We start from the raw sequence: 22994 nt of genomic DNA on the forward strand, positions 1-22994 counted from the left end.
GGAATTTCCGGTTACAGGCCTGGGGGGGGGACCGCCTTGCAGAGTGTGGGCTTGATAAACAGAATTGATCCACTTTTCCCTTTAAACTCAAAAGGGGAGAGGGTCGATGCCGACGAGGATGGGATTCGAACCCACGCGTGCAGAGCACAATGGATTAGCAGTCCATCGCCTTAACCACTCGGCCACCTCGTCACACGGAACAAATATTCCTCTTCCCACTAGATCCCTTAGTCTGCTTCCGGACGATCTGTTTGCTCCTTTCCCAACTCTCCCCCGTGGCATTGCACGTTCTCCATGCATTCCCACACATTTCCTTTTAAGCAAAACAGTACTAATAATAAATGGCAAATGACGGTGATGATGATGTTGATAATAATAATAATAATAATAATAATAATAATAATAATAATAATTGAAAAGCACGCACGCACGTCTTAGTGCGGTGTGTGCGAAGGAGGGGACGATGCATCTGCCTTGCTTTGCAAAACAAGCGGGAGAGCAGTGCAAAGGAGGGGGGGTCGCACCTGCCCGGAGCCTGCGCGTGTTTTTGCAATGCATCCTCCAAGGGAGCAGAGGGCGCCGAGGAGAGCTCGCTCCTTCCGCCCCCAGACGTGAAACTGTTTGCAAGAGCCGCCAGGCACCCGCCTGGGAAGCAACCTGAGCAGCCTTGGGGAAGGATGCACGGCGTGGGGCCTGGCTTCTCCGTGCGCTCCCTCCAGGCTGGCCTCGGGTGAGGTCGGGCGAGGAGGAGGGGCAGGCGAGCGGGCCCGTCGCTGAGGCTGCCGCCCATGCACTGCTCCTGCTTCCAGGCGCTGGTGGCGGCGCTGGCGCTGGTGGCCGGCTTGCAGCTGCTCTACCTGGCGCTGCTGTCGGGGCTGCACGGCCAGGAGCAGCGCTCCCGCTATGCCGAGCTCTTCCAGGGCCGACGGGCCCCCACGGCCCGCGACGCCCACAAGGAGCGCCTCAAGCAGGTGTTGGCCAGCGGCGGCGCCCTGGACGCCAGCGGCCAGTACCGCGTGTATCGGGACATGGTGCGCGGATCCTGGGAGGGCGAGCGCAGCCCCGACGTGGTGCTGGTCACGCACACCAGCCTGGGCAACCTGCACCACGCGCAGCGCCTGGCCGAGCGCTGGCGGGGGCCCATGTCGGTGGCCCTCTTCGCGCCGGGCGCCGCCGAGGTGCGCTTGGCCACGGCGCTGGTGTACGCGCTGGCCGCCCTGTGCGCGCCCGTCCGCCAGCTGGTGCGCCTCCACCTGGTGTGCCACGCCGACCAAGCGGCCTCTTTCCCGGAGCTGCCGGACCGCGGCGAGTTCGCCCGCCTGCAGGCCTGCGGGGATGTCTTCGCCAAGCTGGCGCGGGTAGCCGCGGGCCGGCGCAATTACGCGCTGGACGCCGCCAACGCCTCGTACCCGAACAACCTGCTGCGCAACGTGGCTCGGGGAGCCGTCGGCGGGCACTGGATGCTGGCGGTGGACATGGACATGGTGCCCAGCGAGGGGCTGCGGGAGGACTTCTTGGCTTTGCCCGGAACTGCTGCCGAGGAAACGCCGGGGGTCTTCGTTGTGCCGGCTTTCGAGATCCGCCACACCCGTCGGATCCCGGGCACCAAGACGGAGCTGCTGCAGCTGTACCAAGTGGGCGAGATCCGGCCGTTCTATGAGGAGCTGTGCCCGCGGTGCCAGGCGCCCACCAACTACTCCCACTGGCTGAATCTCCCCGTGGGAGGCCCCCTGCGCGTGGCCTACGAGGTGGAGTGGTGGGACCCCTGGGAGCCCTTCTACATCGGGGCTAGTTCTGTGCCCCCCTACGATGAGCGCTTCAAGCAGTACGGCTTCAACCGGATCAGCCAGGTAGCTGATCATGGGGGGTCATGACTTGGGGCAGCATATACACCCTACATTGAAGGCATGTGGCTTCCCTGCAAACCATCTTGGGAACTGTAGCTTACCCCTTAACCATTCTCAGCACCCTTAACAAACCACAGTTCCCAAGATTATTTTGGGGAAGCCATGTGTTCAGTGTGCTTTGGAGGTATATAGTGCATATGCAGCCTTTGTTGGTGGAGAGGCCAAGCCAGGTAGTGGGAAAGCTGCATTTGAGCCAAGAGGTGGGGAGCCTTATATCAGGGGTAGGGATTTTTTTTTTCCAACTCAAGGGCTACATTTGCTTCTGGTCAGCCATCTGGGGGCCATAGGTCAGCAGTGGGTGGAACCAGAGACAAAAACAGGTGAAGCAACAGGTGTACATTTTACCTTTGTGTGGTAGGCTAGTTTCTACAGCCACACCCCTCTCTCCCCTCCATCCTGGTGGGCAAGAATCTTGCCTTCAAGAACACATTCCAGCAGAAACACTCAACAAGGAGCGGGTGGAGCAAGGATGGTGTGGGGGTGTGGCCTGTTGTGAGCAGGGCAGGGGATGGCCAAGGAGGAGGTAGAGCCTGGGCAGAGGACCAGATAGGGAGGCTTGACTCCCAGACCTGAGATTCCCCATTCTTGCCTTACATCTTACCTGTGCCCATTGGGCTAAAACACCTACTCAGCATAACCACTGGTTGTTGGAGCGTTGTTGTCGGGACAGAGTCTCTGTCCTTGGAAAGTGTCCCACACCTAACATCATATATGACCATCAGGTGTAGGTCGGGTGGGCATAGCTTGCCCAGAACAGCTTCACAGGTCAAATGAGGGGCTTCTATCACTATAAATAACCCAGAGGTATTTTGAGGTGCAGTTATTCTTGCATGTTCTAGGTTTTTGGTGGTGGGCTGCTGTCCTTACACTGTCCTTTTCCGCCAGGCCTGCGAGCTCCACGTGGCTGGGTACCGTTTCTCTGTGCTGAGCAATGCCTTCCTGGTCCACAAGGGCTTCAAGGTGGCAAGCGAGTTCCACGCACAAAAGGATGCCGAGAATCAACGCAACAAGCTGCTCTTCCGGCAGTTCAAGCAGGAGCTCAAGACCAGATACCCCAGTTCACCACGACGGTGCTGACCTCACATCTACCTTTGTGGAAATAGAGCGGAGCCTCTTAGCTGGACGGCGATGGGAGCATAGTGTTGCACACTGTCACAACAGAAATGTCTGACTCAGGATAAGGACCACTCCTGTGCCAACTGGAGGGAGAGAAATGGCTTAGTGACTCGCTGACCTGCTCGCTCCAAATGTGTTTGTTGCTGCTAGAAGTATTTGTGCTTCATTTTGGGGGGAATTTGTGTATGGACATACATACATACATACACTGAGACCCCTTCAGGTAGGAGAATACCCCCATTGAGTGCTCTGTGTGTGTGTGTAGTTTAAAAATAATAATATGGAGGTTTGCCTCAATCTCACAGACATCTCAAGGGTTGATTCAGAAGGTCAACATTGTTGAAGGTGAATTGCCAATCCCAGCCAAAAAACTAGGAAGTCTTATTGGCTCACCTCCCAGTTAGTTCACTTCTGGGGTGAGCGATGATGGGGAACCTGATAAGGATGGGGAACCTGAGGCTCTCCAGGTGTTATTGGACTTCAGCTGCCTTCAGGGAACATGGCCAGTAGTCCGAGATGGTAGGAGTTGTAGTCCAACCATCGTTGGTGTAAACACTAGCAGGTTGCCTTTGACGGGTGTTCATAATTTTACATAGAGAAACACAGTGACCTATGGGATTATCCAAAATAGTAGAGCTAGCCCGCTCTGCCATTTTTTAATTCCTGTAGATGGTGGGTTGTTTTCTTAGTAAACAAATTCTGAGATAATAACTTTGGGATAACAACCATTGAATCTGGATTCTGTGGACAGTCCTGCAGTCCTATTCTTTTCACTTGTTCCCAGTGCTTACAGACATGTGATTCTCCCCACCAGTCTATTTCTCACTGACTGGCATTTTCTGTAAAAGGCCTGTGGAATCAGGGCTGAGGTTTATTTCTAAGCTCTGGGAATTGAGATATGGTGATTTGGAGCAGAGAAACAGAACCGTGAGCCAAGATTATTGGGCCCTGCACCCAATGTTGCTTCTCAGATTGGTGACCCCCATTTCCTTTTCTGTATAATGGGAATAAATATACTGACGTCTGTCCTGGGGACGGGGCGGAGGAGCTTAATTTATTGCTGTCCTGAACAATCACAGTCTGTAAATGAATTAAACCGAACCCGTTTGATTTAAAACGCTTTAGCCCTATCAACTTTGTGACAAGCATTCCAACAGAATGTATTTCTGGAAATTGATTGGGGAGGATGGAGGTGTGGGGAGAAACACATTTTAATGAAAGATTGTCCTCAAAGGTGGATCAGGGCATTTTGGAGTTTGGAATGAGAAATCCAAAGAGTACTGCCCCCACCTCTCCACTGAAGATCCACAACTCACTGCAAAGTCCTCTCCAGCCTCACTGAAATGAACATTAATTACTGAGCACCCATATCAGAGAGCCTCACTTTTAAGCTTGAAGCCTGGCAGCTTTTGTTTTATAAATTAAGCACAGGGTATGCATGCACTACACAACCAAATGCTATGACTGGATGTCACTCAAACATCGCAGGTGCTCTGGTACTAGCAAACCACTATCACATGCCTTCCAACATTTGTTAAATAGCACTTTTCTCACTTTTATCTGGAGCAATTAATAGTAATAATTTGTCTAAATTATTATCAAATAGCAGAAAGTATTTAAGTTCAAGTGCTATAGTACCAAACTGAATCCCACCATAATAAGATTTGGATGATCCATCTCTAATTTGGGCTACATAAATATATTTTTTAAGCACTGTAAGGATTAGAGGAAGATACATTCATTCAAGGCCACATTATAACACCTCTTGTTTATTTCTTTTCTAACTTGCTATGCGGTTAGCTGCACAAAAAAATGGACCTCTTTTCAGTGGAGACAGTGATAATTAGAAATCTGCATGCCTCCAAATCTTGCTGTGGCAGCCCTATATGCATTATGGCATGTGTTCAGAGATGCTTGGTGTCATCAGTGCTGTCATTATTATGCTTGGTTATAATCTATTTCTATTATAAAAAAACAAGATGTGGATGTCAGAATGTGTTGCTTAGGTTTATAGCCTACTTTATTGGGTGTGCTTTTTTAGGGGTGCTTTAATGGCGGTAAGCAACAGGACATGGTGTGATGTCATTGATTAGCAAATCAATGACATCACATTGCTGTCATAGTGTTTATAACTTTTTTTTATTTTTAAAAAAACAACACCCCCAAAACACCCAATAGTTTTCAGCCAGTAAGTTTGACAAGAAGGTAACAATCCTGTATGGTGTGATGGTTAGAATGTCACACTAGAATTAGGCAAATTGGGTTTGAAAATCTGCTCATCCCCAAAGTTTCCAGGGCGATAGATGAGCCTAATCTACTTCACAGGGTTTTTTGTGACAACAGAAGTGCAGGACGACAAAAAACCCCAAACAATCAGGTATGCCTTCAGCTCCTTGGTCAAAGCGTGGGGTACAAATGCCAATCTTTTCTTCTTCTTTTTAAGCATCAGAGGGTGTGGGGGTGGGCAGTAGGAAGATAATGGCAGTCTCCATGGCAACAACAGTACTGGTTGGCATGGCAACCACCACCTTTCTGTAGCCTTATTTTGTAGTGAGGCTTCAAGCCAAAATTTGCCTCTTGGCTCACCACCCACCCCAGCTCTTATTTTTCCTACTTCTGTATTTCAACTTAGCCACAGTACTAACTATTGTAAATGTGAGCATATATTTAGGATGCACTCAAAGAAGCATATATACATGCAAACGAGCTCTTCCTGGGAGGACGGTTCGTTTTCTTTTTAATTACTTTTTCACTGTATGGTTTTATTTTGCTATGAAAACTTCCACACCACTTTGCAGGCACACAGAGAGAGCACATTTTCACTCCCCTTCGCTACTTTCGTTTTTCTTTATTATCTCGTTACTATGGCAACGCATAAACCTTTCTTCCGCTTCCGGATTCCCATAGTGCTTCGCGAAACCATAGAGCTCGACCGCGACGCAGCGCCATAAACGAGCGTAGGGTACTTACAAAATGCCAGCCGCTGCGATTGGCTAGTGTTGGTGGGCGGGGCCGAATGAGGACGACTTCCGATTGCTGAAGAAAGCCAGAGCGGGGTTTGTGCCTTCCTCAGCCCCTCCCCCAGGTAATGAGGGGTCCAGACTTTCCTATTACCCCCCTTTTGTGGGTAATGATGGTCCCGCCCATTCCAGCCTTATGCGTTTCCCCCGCTTTGAGAGAAGGGGGAATACATGGGCCAGCACACTACAACCCGGGGGCGGGGGTGTTCGCATATGACCGATTTCTCCCTCTTAAGTTCAGTGTTACATGTGCGACATAGGGGGAGAAAATGCTTCTCTTTGCCCTCTCCTTGGAAGTGCTCGGCAATCCTCCCCTAAATGACATCAATTCGGGCTCATGCTTGAGTCTGTTGTAATATGGGGGTACGGTTTGCTGTATTTATGCGCCCCCCCAGTCCTTCTGTTGGATTGTTCTTACCAAGCAAATGCTATCGGGGTGCGGGAAAGACCATTAGAAATGGCGGGGGTGGTGATGTCGGGGCTCGTATGTCTGCTTTGCCAAATGGTGCCTTTCACTGCAAAGGAGGAAGAAGCAGCGCTTGCAGGATCGTCTCCGGATTTCCTAAGAGAACCGTGAGAAAGAGACACACGCACAACCCTTCCAAAACCTACCTTAAAATAACTACCAGTGACCTCTAGCTGGGCGGTGAACTGCACACAAGATGGAGGGATAAAGGGCCCTGGGAGGAGGAATAAGTTGTGAAAAGCTGTCTGAAGAGGCAGACATTTAAGAGATGCAGCTCCCCTTCCTTCCTCTCTCTCACTCTCGCCCCACAAACCAGTCATATCCAGTCGTCACTGCTTAGGAAAGATAGATGTGCTGATTTTCCCGTCCTCTACCATGCAGTGGCTGACATTGATTTTGGCTACAGTCCTATGCATGTTAAGTCAGACCTCAGCCCCACGGAGTTCAGTGGGGTTTACTTCCAGGCTTGAAGTGCAGCCCTAGTCACCTCTTTCTTCCCCTTTAAAGCCTGGTTGGGGAATTTGCCCTTCCAACTACCAACACCTGTCATCTCTGACCACTGCCCATTGCTGGTTGGGACTAATGGGAGTTGGCACCCAACAGCATCTGGTCTCCTATTCTTGGTTTAAATGAAGCCCTTATTTCCCGTCTCACAGGGGCCCTCATAGCACTTATTTTAAAAAGTGCCAGGAGGGTTCCTGGAGCAAATGGTGGGCACTGCATGCAGATTCAGTCCTCAGCATCTCTAGGGTAGTCAGTGAAGGGGAAAGCACTTTTCATGGGAACCAGCACTGGTCAAAGGCAACAGGGCTTGGCTAGATGGCCAAAAAGTTTGACCTGGGGTCAGGCAGGTAGCTTTCTATGTTCCCAGTATAGGGGAGGGAGGTCCCAAGGCAGAGCTGGGGAACTTGTGGCACTTCAGACATTTGCTGGACTCAAACTCCCATCACCCCTGACCTTTGGCCATGCTGCCTGGGGCTGATGGGAGTTGGGGTCTGGCAATGTCCTGAGGGCCAAAAGTTCCCCACCCCTGTCCTAAGGAAGGGAATCCCTGATTGCACGTTTCATTTATCGGGAATAGGCAAACTCGGCCCTCCGGACGTCAGTTCCCATCATCCCTGACCACTGGTCTTGTTAGCTAGGGATGATGGGAATTGTAATCCCAAAACATATGGAGGGCTGAGTTTGCCTATGCCTGATTTAACTCCTCTGAAGGAGCCGTGTGTTAGCAAGGTGCTGATGGTTGAGGATTCTGGATGCTGAGAAAGGAGGAGTTGGTTACGGGCAAAGACACAGAAGCCGGAACTCCTGGCTGCCTTCATAGCTGCCCCTAATTTGTCATTCAGCAGCAAAATTAGCCTTTGAATACGAGTTGCTGGGAATCACAGGTAGGGAGAGGGCTGTTGCACTTAGGTCTTGCTTGCAGGCTTCTTACAATGGGCATCTAGTTGGCCTCTGTGAGAACAGAGTACTAGACTAGAATAGCCTTTGGCCTCATCCGACAGTGCTCTTCTTGTGTTCTTATGAGATAAAGAGCTGAGAGAGGAGGGGAGCTAGCCCTCCATCTTTAAGAATATATGAAGAGGTGGCTGGATCAAACCAATGGCCCGCCTAGTCCAGCATCCTGTTCCCACCGGTGGTCAGCCAGAGGCCCATGGGAAACCACAACAGCACCCCCTCCCCACTTGTGATTCCCAGCAACTGATATGCAGAACCATGCTGGATCCAATAGGCTGAAGTGCTTGGTTAAACCTGTGTGTGCTTAAAAAAAAGAAAATACAAACTTTTTATTAGCAATACTTCTTGAGAAAATGTAAAGGTTTCTTTATGTTGGGTAATGTGGAAGAAATTGAGAGGGTCCATCAGTATTGCCTTTCCACTGGCTTCTGAAGACACACCTGCTTAGGCAAGTGTTCCCCTAAACTTCTGATCTTACAAAAAACCTGTTCTACTTGTCCTGCTTTTTAAATGACTTTTTAATAGTACATATTAATTAAGGCTGTTTTGATGCTCTGATGGAATTGTTCTTGTGTGTATGTATGGATGTTATAATTGATTTTATAGTTGCAGTCCACTGAGAAGCCATTTTGGTATGTAATTGGTATATTAATTGGGCAGACTTTCAGCTCAGAAGCTGGCTTAGTTGCTGGCGACAATTTACTGGTTATTCATAGAATCATAGAGTTAGAAGAGACCACAAGGGCCATCAAGTCCAACCCCCTGCCAAGCAGGAAACACCATCAGAGCACTCCTGACATATGGTTGTCAAGCCTCTGCTTAAAGACCTCCAAAGAAGGAGACTCCACCACACTCCTTGGCAGCAAATTCCACTGTTGAACAGCTCTTACTGTCAGGAAGTTCTTCCTAATGTTTAGGTGGAATCTTCTTTCTTGTAGTTTGGATCCATTGCTCCGTGTCTGCTTCTCTGGAGCAGCAGAAAACAACCTTGTACCGGCCATGTACCTGCCAGCCCTCCTTTGCAACCTTAAGGACCACAAAGCCGCATTTCCCGCTGATACACTCAAAGTACTCAGTGCTGTGCTTGTAATCCATTCCTGTGCTTAGCATGGTCCCCTTTGGAATACGTGTATATCATAATTTGCTATTGTAAAGATGATGGCCTGGTGCTGTGGTCACCTTTCTGCTGTTTGGTTGTTGCCTAGCCTCCTTTCCTTAGCCTGGGCCCTCTTGTTTCTGCAGAGCGCAATGCCTGTGCAGCCATTGCCCAAGGAGATGGAGGCGGAAGGAGACTCGACCACAGAGATGAACGGCGAAGAAGAGAGCGAGGACGAGCGCAGCGGCAGCCAGTCTGAATCAGAAGAGGAGAGTTCAGGTAGCTGGCAGGAGCAAAATGCCTCCCAACTCCTTCTTTCAGTGGTAGAGCATGCAGTTTCCATGCAGGAAGTCCTAGGTGTGGTCCCTGGCATTTGCAGGTAGGAGTGGGAAAGACTCTTCTCTGCCTGAAACCCTTGAGAACTGCTGCAAGTCAGTGCAGACAGGACAGAGCTGTTCAGAACAACAAAGACTATTGTCTTACCTTTTTTATGGGAACACCCATGGTACAGAGGGAGAGCAGATGGTTTGCACACCGAAGATCCCAGGTACCATAGTGGGCATCTCCAGTTAGAGCAGGCGTGGGGAACGTGTGGCCTTCCAGATGTTGTCGAGCTCCCACTTCTCATAAATCCTGACTGCTGGCCATGCTGTCTAGGGATGATGGGAACTAGAGTTCAACAACAGGGAGCAGGATCTGACCCAGGGGCTGGATTCTGAGCTTCCCTACCTGCCACAGGTCACTTTGACAGGTGGATACAAATCTGAACCCTAGAATAATTTTTGGTTTCCCTTTACTTACCAGCAATTGGAAACAGTAGTAAGGAGGACTGAGTTTTTTCCTTTCTGTTGCTCTGACACACTGTTAAAAAATAAATAAAAATATTGATACTTATTCAAAACCACACAAAAATTCTTGCCCATTGCAAAGCATCTTTATATAATACACCAAAATAAAACAGCTACTTAATCTAAAAAAGAACAAAGGCAGAAGGGGGGAAAGGAAAAGAGAGACCAAAAGAGAGAGAAAGCAAAAGAAGAGGAGAGAGAAGAGATTGAAGAGCTATTGCTCTGACTGTCTGACTTAACCTCTGTGGTCTTTCTAAGGCAGGGGTGGAGAACACCACCCACCCACAGTGGGACAAGTTTGACAGGTAGGTGGGTGGGTGATCAGCTGATCATTGGGGTTTGCAAGGTGCAGTGCTATCAGCTGATTGTCGGGGCTTGCAAACAGCTGCACGGGACACACTGCAAGCCCTGACAATTGGGTGGTGGTTGCTTGCAAAAGCCAATGACGATCAGTAGATGGCCAGGCTTGAGAAGCAGCACTGTGCATGGGGCTTTGCAGATCTACACCTTGTTCTGATCCACCTGCCCAAGAGAGGGCTCTTGGGAGTGGTCTGATGCAGGGATACCAAAGAAGGATGTCAAAAACACATGGCCAGTTCTAGTGCTTTATTAAAGAAAGGTGTAAACTTACAATTCAGCATGCAGAGAGCCCTGCTGCCTTGATAGATGCGGGATGAACACCACAGCAGCAAGCAATCATGACTGGTCCGCAAAGGCTAATATGTTATACACAAAGTCAGATACATCACTTTGGCCAGTACCTCCACCTGGCCCATGAGGGCATAGGTGGCAACTACTCAGGGCTTACAGACAGCTCCCCTCTCTGGGCCCAGAGCCCAGCATCCCAAGGCCCACAGATAAGAATAGTATCAAAGCAAGCCAATTGGCATGTATCAAAGCAAGTGAATATACTTAAGCGAGCTCGTTCTTGCAACAACTCCCAATTAGTTTTGGGGTTATCTTGACTACCAAGATGGCGTATGCAAGCCTTCCAGAGTGGGCTCACATTTGGTTCAATGCAAACCTGCTCCCCACCTCCCATCGGTATGGTTTTAGGTATAAGGCAGTTGGGCATGGCTTGGCCAGAACGGTTTTAGCTAAGGGGGAGACCTGGTGGGGCCTAATGATATCCACAGACCTGAAGTCCCCCCGCCACTGTTCTGCTCGCTGTGGTAGGAAAACAAAAGGGGAAACTTCTGTGCAATTCGAAAAGCTTGCAACCCTTTCTTCCCTGATGCTGTTCTAGATTTAGGAACATAGAAACATACTACTCAGTCAGACCTATTGGTCTGTCTAGCAGCTCTCTAGGGTTTCAAGTGGGGCGGGGGGGCAGGTTCTCCCAGTCCTATCTGGAGTTACTGGAGGCTGGAGTGGGAACCTTCCGTGTGCAGGGCAGGTGATCTTCCACTGACCTACAGTCCTTCCCCACCAATTTAAGTCCATTGAACAGAAAGAGATCCCAGATAGTGAGCATTGTTGAATTTTCTTGCCCTGCAAGACCTGTTCAGAGGAGCCAGGTGACACGTTGTCTCTTTTACCTGCAGAGATGGACGATGAAGATTATGAGCGGAGGCGCTCGGAGTGCCTGGATGAGATGTTAGACTTAGAGAAGGAGTTCTCTGAAGTCAAAGAGAAGTGAGTTTTTCCATCTCTTTCCCCTGTACTTATTTATTACATTTTAAGCCCACCCTTCCTCCAAGGTGCTTCCCCACCCCCAGTTACCCTCTCAACCAACCCTGCAAGGTGGGCCTCATCCTCCTTAAGGTTTCTGGCTCACTGTGGTTTCTTGTGCCTGCTGCCCAATAACTCCCTTAAACTTAAAAAAAAAAAAAGACACTGTATAAATATCTCAAGAGTCCTTCCAGTAGCCAAAAGTAAATGAACTGAATTTTTTGATTAGGAAAATCAAGTGTCAGTGTGCTTCAAACATTGCATTCCAAATTCAAAGCTTTACTTGGAGATCATTTTTGCTGGGATGGCATAAGTTATTTTTAATTCGTGATGACTCAATAGCATGCACTTCCCTTTTATTGCTTAGATTTAAAGAAGGAAATTTGAAGGTGTGCTAAATTTAGGATGCTTGGCAAAGTCTGTGTAAATGTATGTGCTTCCTACAGATATCCGCAAAGAGTTAAATGCAACTTTGATTTGAGACTAGCGCAAATGAGGCCCTGCTTTTTTGTGCGCTAAGGTTTGGAAAAGCAGCATATAAAGATCTGAAGGCCCAGATGCTCAACCCCACAATAGGATCACAGAGCTTCTTTAGAAAAAGCAGCCTGCAGGAAATAAATCTTTACTCCCTGCTTAAAGGCAAATTAATTCGTGGAACTCACTGCCTCAGGTTTTAAAAGGGGATGAGACAAACTTGCGGAGGAGGAACAGATGCTATTAGTGGTGAGCATCCACTGTCCTCTGAGAGACAATTTGGAGGAGGAGGAAGCAAGCAGACAGGCAGCCGAAAACATCATCAGATGGCTGTTCCTGGATCATCTCAGGGAACTACCCCATCTGCTGTTCTCTTCCCAAATGTTCAGAGGAACTAATTGTTCTCACTGCACTGGGTTTTGCTGTTGTTTGACTTCCTTGCCTCAATATATATTTTTTGTAATTCCTTCCCTTCCAAAAAATAATAATAAGATGTGGAAATACAATAAACAAAACAACAGACCAAGAAACATCGCAAAAATAGGCATGAAGGCAGGGAGAAGAAAAATACAAGATAAAAAAATAAGGATTAAAAAAGAATGAAATATATTTCATGGTGGGATACAAGGTTCTTTATTGCATATACAAGATATATCAAGTATTCATAAATGTCACCAGATAAAATCTTATTTAGTAGGAATGTGCAAGCCATGAGATTGTTGTCTCATATACGCCCCCAAACAGATGCTGACTCTGAGGGGCTGGCATCACCCCTGGGTCCGTTTTTTCATTCCCTTCACAATTCTTTTTTCCTAGGCCCACTTATATTTTCTATCTACACACACACACACACACTCTGCCTTTTAGGGCAAAGATGTGGAACCTGGCTCTCCAGATGACTCCATGTCCCATTATCCCCAGCAAGTACGGACAAAGATCAGAGATGATGGGCATTGTAGTCCTGCAGCATCTGCAGGGCCAAAGGCTCTCTGCCCATTTTCTGTTTTAAAGCAAAACCCTTACATATTCATTATACATTAATAGGGAACTTGGGTGCTGAGCATGTTGGCTGTGTAGCCAAAACGGGGGTACAGAGAAACAAGAGGGGGATGTTGTCCTACTCAGCGGAACCCTACGGTTTGCAGAAGTAGACATTTTTTTTTCCTTAAGTGGGGGAACACCCCCCACCCACAACAAGTTAAGTCACCCAGTCTATATTATTTATGAGTCCATTAGGCAATAGTGTCCCCAATTTGTGGCTCCAATCTGCCTCTCCTTTCTTTCGCTGTTCATATAATTCCATTCCTCAAACCTGCATACTGTATGCTCTACACACCCAAGGTTTTTTGCTGTTCTGAAAAATGCTTAACCTTGACATTTTCCAGTTCCAATACAACTTCTGTGCTCGCATATTTTAACTTAGTGTGGTCATACTAACTTACCCTTCCCTGCCACCCCACATACCATGGGGGGGGGGGGATTCCACCACCCACCTTGAGCCCTTGTGGCAACTCTGATTAATCTGTCTGCTGCTGCTGCCGCTCTCGCAGGCTGTTCAAGGAGCGCCTGAGCCAGGTGAAGGCAAAGCTGGAGGACGTGATGGCGGGGAAAGCGTCAGAGTACCTTGACCCGCTCGGGGTCTTGCAGAACCACATGCAGATTCGGATTGAAGTGGCTGGTAAGTAAGGAACTCCCCCACCCTGGCCACTCTTGCCAGCCAGAGTGTAAGAGCCAGTGTGGTGTAGTGGTTAAGAGCGGTGGATTCGTAATCTGGTGAACTGGGTTTGATTCCCCGCTCCTCCACATGCAGCTGCTGGATGACCTTGGGCTAGTCACGCTTCTCTGAAGTCTCTCAGCCTCACTCACCTCACAGAGTGTTTATTGTGGGGGAGGAAGGGAAAGGAGAGTGTTAGCCGCTTTGAGACTCCTTCAGGTAGTGATAAAGCGGGATATCAAATCCAAATTCTTCTTCTTCTTCTTCTTCTTCAATCATAACAGCTTTGGTGGAGAGATGGCTTCCAGGTTGTGGCATTTGGAGTTAGGGCTGGGGTTTATTTCTAAAAGAGGTGCATGGGTTATCTTCCTCGTACAGTGTTCACCATATACTGTGGACGTGCCTCTTTATCTTGGCCTTGGTGCTTAAATATTTATTTTTAAACAAACAAACAAACAAACAAACCACATAGTGAGTGGGCAACCCAGCCAGATGAGCAGGGTATAAATAATAAAATCATTATTAGACATGTTCTGTTTTTAAAAAGTGAAGAAGAAAGGAAAAGGAAAAAGTATAGTACATCACTGTAACAATTGTTAGCAGTTAGCAATTACCATTTTTAACCAACTGTATTTTGTATAAAGCAGTTCCAAACTTCATTATACTTGCCCATGATGCTTAAGGTATTTTGTATCGTGGGACTCGCCTCTTTTGTCTCAGTTCTACTGTAATGTTCCATTTGGGAAAGTTTTGCTTGTTTTGCAATTCAGAGGGTTTTATCTGTTTTTCTAAAGGTACGTTGTGTTGTTGCAACCAGTCTGGAAATATTATGGTTAAAAAAACCCCACCTGATAGATCAATGAAAACAAATGAGAACTAGACTGCAAGGGGCTTGTGTCTCCCTGGAAGCCATGCCTGCCTAAATGCAGGGATGGGCTGTGCTGCAAAAGAGGCAGACACACTTTGTAGGTGCTCAGAGGCACTCTCTTCTGTGGCTGGTCTTTGGCACTGAAAGGAAGTGGTGGTGGGGCTGAGCCCCAGGTGAGCTTCTGAGGACGGAGAGCAGTAAGAGCCATTAGACCGTATGGCAGACACTCTCGGGAGGCGGTAGATTCCCCTTCCTTGGAGGTTTCAAAACAGAGGTCAAATGTCCACATGTCAGGGATTCTTCATCTGTGATTCCTGCATTGCAAGGGGTTGGGCTAGATGACCCTCAGGGTCCCTTCCAACTCTACCATCCTGGTTTTATGAACAGTGCTTCAACGTTTGGCCTTTCTGCAGGGATCTACCGAGGTTTCTGCCTGGAGGTGATCCACCACAAGCATCGTTGCGAGCTGCAGGGAGCACAGCAGCACCTGGAGGTGAGAAGTCTCACTTGGTCCCATCTCCCTCCCTTCATTGCAGCTTTCAAATCCTGGCAAGGGCCGGAAAAGCAGCCTCATCACAAACTTCTTGGGCAAGAAGGCAGAATGCAAAAATCTCCTACGCAGGGTGGAGGAGCTGCTGCCAGTCAGTGTAGACAATACTGAGCTACATGAGCCAATGGACTGACTCCATATACGGCAGCTTCCTCTGTTATTACTCTAACAGGCATATGGGCAGAGGCTCTAATGGGGCTAATGTGAGAGGCAGTGTGGTGTAGTGGTTAGAGTGCCGCACCAGGACCTGAGAGACCAGGGTTCGAATCCCCACTCGGCCATGAAACTCAGCGGGTGACCTTGGGTCAATCACTGCCTCTCAGCCCCACCCTACCTCACAGGGTTGTTGTGGGGATTGAATGAGGGCGGGGGGAGAACCATGTATGCCACCTTGAGCTCCTTGGAGGAAAAAGCGGGATATAAATGCAGCAGATAAATAATATCACACCATGCTTTTAATCCTGGGAACTATAGTTTGTTAAGGGATTTGTCGCTCTGAGGGGGCAAACAGCAGTTCCTGGGATTGTTTGGGGAAAGCCATGTGTTCAAAATGTGCCGTGAATGTGACTTCCGTTCCCCCAGGGACAGGGAACTGGTGGCCTTCCAGATGTTGATTGACTCCAGCAGTCCTAGCCAGCATGTCCAATGGTTAGAGACAATGGGGGCTGCAATCCAGCAACATCTGGAGGGCTGCCCCATGGGCTCTATTCACAAACATGACATTGCTGAGTGTGCCCTGTTTCCTACTTCTTTGCGTATCCCAGCTTGGAATTCCAGAGTCGGGTTTCAGCTTGCATACGAGAATTGCATGTGGGAGCTTGCAGGACCACACGGTGCACTCGACAAACAATAATTAGCAACAAACAACCGGGTTCCTCAGCAAGAAGCCTGAGCGGTGCTTTCTGCTGACCAGCAGCTTTACAGAACTGATTGGAGGTTGTCGTGGAAAAAAGGTCCCTGCCTTTAATTAGCTGAAGACGAGCAGACGGGGAACTAGTCTAGTTTCCAGTTCTCTTTTTTGCAAACACAGCCTCGATCAGCGTTTTCACAGATATGCCATTGATCCACCACGTGAACTCCTAGGCCCAGGGGTGGGGAACGTTTTGGCCCAGGCCTTCCTGGCATCTCTGTGTGGCCATTAAACTCACTGGGTGAGCTTGGGCTGGTCCTTCGTGCTCGCATTAGCCTGCCTCACTGGGCTGTCGTGTGGATGAAATTGGTGAAGGAGTATTACAGAGACCACCTTGAGGTCTTTGGAGGAAAGGCAGGAGAGAAATATGAATAAATCGAAAGGAGACCACGCTTTTTCTGAGAGCATAAAACCAGGTGCAAATTTGCCTTGGCATTGAATGGAACAGCTGGGTGCCTTGTGAGACAGCGAGCAGAAATTATTGTGATGTGGGGAGAAACCCAGTTGGGCTCATGCCAAGAAAGCTTGAATATTAGTTTTAGTTGTCGTGTAGAATCAATAGCAATCCCCAACTGGATGGGAAGAAAGAAGAAGGGGGAGATGCACTTAATCCATACCACCCTGTGGAACGCCCTCCCATCAGATGTCAAGGAAATAAACATCTGTCTGACTTTTAGAAGGCATCTGAAGGCAGCCCTGTATAGGGAAGTTTTTAATGTTTGAGGGTTTTAATACTTTGTCGGAAGCCACCTAGAGCGGCTGGGACAACCCATCCAGATGAGTGGCATATAAATACAGTCATACCTCGGAAGTTGAATGGAATCTGTTCCAGAAGTCCGCTCTACTTCCAAAACATTCCGGAACCAAGGCGTGGCTTCCGATTGGCTGCAGGAACAGCCATGACGGACATTCGGGTTCCAAAGAACGTTCGCAAACTGGAATACTCACTTCTGGGTTTGCGGCATTCGGGAGCCAAAACGTTTGTCTTGCAAGGCGTTCGACCTCCGAGGCACAACTGTAATAAAATCATTCTAATCATACTGAATTGACACGATGCCTTCCATATGTTTTTGCACTGCAACTTCCACCACCCCTGGCGATTGACCATGCTGACTAGGGTTGATGGGAGTTGTAGTCCAAGGACTACTGCAGCGTGGGGGCACCACATTGGCTTAACCTGACCTGATGTTGCCCTTCTGCCCAACCAGAGTGAGAAGCTGCTGCTGTTTGACACCCTTCAGGAACGCCTCTTGGAACGGATCCAGTGCTTGGAGGACGACAGGCACAGTGTGGGCCTCACTTCAGGTCAGTCCGGAGGAGCAAGCAGACGCTGTCCCTTCTATGGGGAGGGGCCCATAGCTCAGTGGCAGACCACCTGCTTTGCTTGCAGAAGGTCCCAGGTTCAATCCCCTGATGGAAAGAATTGGACCGCAGGTGATGGCTAAACCCTCAGAGAGAGCTGCTGCCAGGCCCCCCCAAAAGCTGGTTTTTAAAAATGCATTTCAAAGGTGTCATCTAGCCTGGAGGAGGAAGTTGCCAAGTTCTGCTTTCAGCAATGTGCTGACTTCCTGGGTTGTGAGATGTCGTCATTGTGGGTAACTCAGCAGAATTTACAATGGTGCACAAAGCCTTTTTTTATTAAAAAAAACCAAGGCTGCCTTGACCTACAGATGGAGAAACCTGCAGCCCTGGATTTGGCCCCTGACCATATTTTATGTGGCCCCTGACACTTCCTGAAGCTGCTCCATTCACCCATCCTGGGAACCGTAGTTTGGTGAGGGTGCTGCAAATCGTCTTCCGATAAATGCCTGTTACTCGCCCACCCCATGCCGACCCAGCATTGAACCCATTTGGGTCGGTGGAGCATCAATGGCCCTCAATGCTGAGGTTCCCCTTTGGGCTTATTTCTCTTTCTCTCTCTCTCTCTTTCTCTCTCTCTCTCTCCCCGTCCCCTAGAATGGTGGGATGACAAACTTCGACCGAAGCACAGCTCAAAGGAATGGGACCCACTCCGGCCTGGCAAGAGGAAGAAAGCACCACTGGTGTCCGATATCCTTTCTGTGCACCCCACACCCCGATGGCTCTGCCCTAGAGGAGGCTGTGGTGCCCAGCATATGGCAAAGAGAAGCAGCTCAGCAGAGCGGCTTTGGGCAGCTTCTAATGCAGTGTTTGTGTTGGGAAGCGGGTTAAGCACTTGCCCAAAATTATTTCAGGAAAACGGGTGAGTGGGGATGAGTAGCGTTTAATTGGCAGCATTTATTCCCTGCCCTTTACCCAAACAGGCTGTCTCAAGAGCTGCTTTAAAAATATCATTTCTAAGATTCTTTAGCTGTGATTCTCACATTGGACGAGATGACCCTTTGGGCTCCTTCCAATTCTGTGGTCCCTGACCTCAGGCTCACAGTCTAAAAAGACATGGCACACAAGGTTAAAGGAGGGAGGAGGGAGGAGGTAAAAGCCAAGCTCAAGCACAAGTTCTTCACGTGGTAGCTGATGCCAGGAGCAGTTTTTTCTGCCTTTAAGACCAGTCTTCATTCAGATCCAGGAGCAGAGCTGGAGACAGCATCCAGGGCCAGGCACACCAAGTTCTTCCCTCAGTTAGATGATTTGATGGACATTAGAATCCAAGTTTTATTTTTTATCACAGTTGCTGGGGTGCAGGCACCTCTCCCTTAGCTCGTCTTTCCCACGCCCGTACATCGTCTACATGCTGCGTGAAATGGATATCATGGAGGACTGGACAGCCATCAAAAAGGTAAGGGCGAGAGAAACGGGCTTCTTTGTTTGGAATGCAGGAATGGAGGGGGAGAATGAGGGCTCCGAAGTGTCTCTGAGACTGGGAGCAGAAGAGGGGAAGCCTGGAGCACTCGCCCTTGGTTTTCATGCTGGTCACACTAATGCAGGGTTTCCCAAACTTGGGTCTCCAGCTGTTTTTGGACTACAATTCCCATCATCCCCAGCTAGCAGGACCAGTGGTCAGGGATGATGGAAACGGTAGTCCAAAAACAGCTGGAGACCCAAGTTTGGGAAACACTGGTGTAGAAAATACAGAGCTAGATGGACCAATTTTTTGACTCAGTATAAAGTAGCTTCCTCCATTCCTGTTTGAATCAGCCGTTTATCCAGAACAACGAGGGACTAGAGTCTTTATTTTGAAGGGAATGACCATAGCTCAGTGATAGAGGTGGCGCTGTGGTCTAAACCACTGAGCCTCTTGGGCTTGCCAATCGGAAGGTCAGCAGTTTTAATCCCCGCAACAGGGTAAGCTCCCGTTGCTCTATCCCAGCTCCTGCCAACCTAGCAGTTCAAAAGCATACCAGCGCAAGTAGATAAATAGGTACTGCTGCAACGGAAGGGTAAACACCTATTCCATGCACTCTGGCACACATCACAGTGTCCCGTTGCACCAGAAGCGGTTTAGTCATGCTGTTTAGTCACGTGACCCAGAAAGCTGTCTGTGGACAAACATTAGCTCCCTTGGCCTGAAAAGCGAGTTGAGTGTTGCAACCCCATAGTTGCCTTTGACTGCACTTAACCATCCAGGGGTTCTTTACCTAGAAGATTTGCATTGCTTATAGAATGTCCAGGTAGGGCTTGGAAGACCCACGTCTGAGTCCATGGAAAGTCCTTGTAGACCAGGGATGGAGAACCAAACTCCCATCATCCCTGACTGTTGGCCATGCTGGCAGGGGCTGATGGGAATTGGAGTCCCAGCAACATTTGGAGGTTCACTGGTTCCCCAGCTGACATGGATCAAAGACCTGACTTGGTGGAAGAGAGCTTCCTGTGTTTCTGATCAAGGGTGTATAGTCCCTTTGGGACTTCATAGTGCTGCAGAAGAGGAGTTAGGGTATTGGGGGGCCTCCTCGTTCCCTTTCTCTAACTTGGGATGAGCCTCTCCCTTGGAGGTCTGCAGGCTTTACCCAGCCGACTAGACAAGGGACTTCTTCAGCAAGGGGCCTCTGGGAGTGTGACTTCCTCTTACACTCATCTCTTTCTTCCCAGGCTAAAGCGGCTGTGTCCTCGCCGAAGAGGAAACTAGAAGGCAAGAGCCCTGTTTTTTCTCTCTCTCCATTGCAAGGAGGAGGGGGTGTGGTCCTGGATCTTTCCCCTGCCTTTCAATAAAGTACTGATTGTGCCTGAATGTCTGGGAGGATACAGAAGCCCAACTGAGCAGTGATTCAAAGGCAGGCAGCCTCTGTCTGCTTGGTCCATTGGAGAGGGTTACAGGGCCAGGACACCCCCCCCTCACCCCCTGTGTTTGTGTGTGTTGGGTGCATGTCTTTTCATGGAATCTGGTGCTCCTTAGACTCTTGGGTTTTGTTTTGTTTTTAAATCAGGTTTCTAGCCCTTATGGCCGCAAAGATTATATTTTTAAAAACAAGTGAGCACTGTCTGGTGACAGCTTAGAAGCCATGTTTCGATGTAGATGGGATACGGAATTGGGGCCTTGCACAACTTCCCGCCCCCTACCCCATCTGTTGTCTTCTGCAACCTGACTGCTCTGCTCTTTCAGTCCTTCCCAGCTGCCCTCTCTCTGTTCCTTTCTGCATAAATGCCCAATTATTTGGAAATACGGTTTGGAAGGGGAGAATAAATGATGGAACATGAAGATAGGCTAATTTGCATATTGGATCATGGCTGTCATAATTGAGTGGATGTGTGCATGCACAAAATCTGCAGAATGAGTAGAATGCACAATCAACTTCACCCCTGAGTTTAAACTGCAGATGCTATCTGGGTTTTCCTCTCTGTTTCCTCTGTTCTGATTATTTTTCATTATCTATTTTATTTAAGGCATTCATACACTTCCTTTCACTATATTTATGCCTGGGCATAAGTTTACAGTGCATTTTTTTAAAAGTGACAAACGTGTGCCATAAAATTGATTGGAGGAAATTAACAAACAACATAATCAGCCAATTAAAAAACTTCCGTCCTTGGTGTTTTTAAAAATATAGCATCCTTTCAATACTTTTTAAAAACACAAAGCACTTCAATTATATCTGTCCCTTATATGAATCCCAAGGCAGGTAACCACAGAATTAAAGATGAACCCCAACAATGAAACACAATAAAAGAAATAAAGTTATAACAGAATGAACAGCCAGAACAGATCATCAGCAGTTAGATCCCAATCATAATCATTGTATACACATTACCACAGTGAGAAACCATTCATAATTGTCCAACACGTTGATCTTATTCTGGTGCTAGAATGCGATTAAAGTTGGTGCCTGGTCAGGGCACCTTCACAGAGAAGGCACAATGTCCTCCCTGGTGGTAGGACGTCGAGATGGGCTTCCCCACCCCAGACCGAAGGGCACAGACAGGTTAGTATAGGGAGAGGTGCCCCTTCAGATACAACAACCCATGTGGGGAACCTTCGATCTTCCAGAGGTTGCTGAACTACAAGTCCCATCAGCCCCTGCAGGCACAGACAGCGATGATGGAAGTGGCAATTCAGCAACATCTAGGGGAGTCAGAGGTTCCCCACACCCGAAAAAAAGACATTCATTGGGGGGGGGAACCCCAGAGAGAATAAGAATGTTGCTTAGAACATATTGGCCCTGATTTTTCCACTTCCCCATCCCACCATATCTTTCCTTCCCCCAGGCCCAGTGAAGGCCGAGAAACTGCCGTCCCCTGCCCTGTTCTCTGCTCACTGTGAAGATGGCCAGCTCCACTACGAAGGCGAGGCCTACGTCAAAGGGCAGAGCATCTCCTTGCAAGTTGGGGACGAGGCACCTGTCCAGTGAGTGGTGAAAAAGAGGAGGGGCAGGTGGTGTGGTGGGTGCAGCCAGGAGGACGCCCCAGATCCTGGCCTGAGCTTGCGGCTGAGGATAGTTACCTTGTGCATTTGTGCAGCCAGTCAGATAAAAGATGAGAAGAGCCCATCTAGCCTAGCACTGTGTTTTCACAGTGTCCAGTCTTGATGCCCATAGGAACTCTCCCAAACCTGAGATCCCCAGCAGCTTGTTTTCAGGGGCAAACTGTCTGATAAAAGAAGGTTTGATATATCTGTAATACACACAAAAAAAAACATATAGAGAGCCATCCTTAGCAGCCATGAATAGTCTGATCCTTCATAGATTTGTCCAATCGTTTTTGGAGCCATACAAGTTGGTGACTGTCATTACATTTTGTGGGTAGAAGTTTCCATAGTTCAGCTATACACTGTGTCAAGAAGTACTCTTTTTTCTGTCCTGAATATTCTGGCATTCAGCTTCTTTTGTTGTCCCTGGGTTCAAATGTTATATGAGAGAGGGAGAGAAATAAAGAGAGAAACCTCTCTCTGTCCTCTTTCCCTAAATACGCATAGTTATATATGTTTCTTTCTAAGCTAAAAAGCGCCCAGTGTTGTAATATTTCTTGGAAATTCCTCTAATCTCCTGATCGTTTTTGTTGCCCTTTTCTGCAGCTCTGTAATATTGTTTTTTTGAGACAGGGCAGCTAGAAACTGTACATGGTATTCCAAGTTTAAAGATCAGTGACGACAGTATATCTGCCCTCAGATATACAATCTTTGGATATTTTTCTCAGGACACAGCAGTAGGGGAGGAAAGGGTTAAATTCCCCTTCCATGCCTGCTCTGACCCCAAAACCAGTCTCCCTTGCCCCAAGCTGCTATTTGCATTTCCTTAAAAGCAGCATTGTTAATTGCAAATATGTATTACTAGTGTTATTATAAAGACCTATAATTGTTGCTCAGGCCTGTCTTCATTTGTCTGTATTCTTGTTTTATAGGCCTTTATACAAATGGTTTGCTGTTTTCATGTTGCATTTTTGGTGTTTTGATGGTTTTTTAAATGTTTCACAACACTTAGAATCTTCTTTTTTAAAAAAACAACAACCACACTTTCTATTAATGCTTTTAAATAAATAAACATCAGTAG

General features: G+C 48.2%; 2 protein-coding genes across 6 annotated transcripts in view; both read left to right on the forward strand.

The window, feature by feature from the left end:
- Positions 1–647: 647 nt before the first annotated feature.
- On the forward strand, positions 648–4140 carry B4GAT1 (beta-1,4-glucuronyltransferase 1). The gene is made up of 2 exons (XM_081891741.1): positions 648–1850; positions 2793–4140. The coding sequence occupies exons 1-2, from the start codon at positions 789–791 to the stop codon at positions 2982–2984; spliced, it is 1254 nt and encodes a 417-aa protein (XP_081747867.1). The 5' UTR covers positions 648–788; the 3' UTR covers positions 2985–4140.
- A 1821-nt stretch (positions 4141–5961) lies between these two features.
- The window catches only part of BRMS1 (BRMS1 transcriptional repressor and anoikis regulator), an 18278-nt gene continuing 1245 nt past the window's right edge, over positions 5962–22994 (forward strand). The window contains exons 1-10 of one of the 5 annotated variants that reach the window (XM_081892847.1): positions 5962–6108; positions 9210–9342; positions 11456–11546; positions 13607–13734; positions 15052–15131; positions 17307–17403; positions 18055–18147; positions 18789–18853; positions 20104–20143; positions 21715–21853. In XM_081892847.1, the coding sequence (XP_081748973.1) occupies positions 9216–9342; positions 11456–11546; positions 13607–13734; positions 15052–15131; positions 17307–17403; positions 18055–18147; positions 18789–18853; positions 20104–20143; positions 21715–21853 (860 nt within the window). In that variant the 5' untranslated portion in view covers positions 5962–6108; positions 9210–9215. Of the gene's footprint in view, positions 6109–6217; positions 6407–6476; positions 6617–9172; positions 9343–11455; positions 11547–13606; positions 13735–15051; positions 15132–17306; positions 17404–18054; positions 18148–18788; positions 18854–20103; positions 20144–21714; positions 21854–22994 lie in introns of those variants that run through there. The other 4 variants (XM_081892848.1, XM_081892846.1, XM_081892845.1 and 1 more) reach the window with 4 other exon arrangements.

Source organism: Podarcis melisellensis (assembly GCF_964234715.1).
Source record: "Podarcis melisellensis genome assembly, chromosome: 16".
Lineage (NCBI taxonomy): Eukaryota > Metazoa > Chordata > Lepidosauria > Squamata > Lacertidae > Podarcis > Podarcis melisellensis.

Coding starts and splice junctions, on each gene's coding strand:
- B4GAT1 (XM_081891741.1), top strand. CDS start 789: ATGCACTGCTCCTGCTTCCAGGCGCTGGTGGCGGCGCTGGCGCTGGTG. Junction 1,851..2,792: donor GCTTCAACCGGATCAGCCAG/GTAGCTGATCAT, acceptor CTTTTCCGCCAG/GCCTGCGAGCTCCACGTGGC.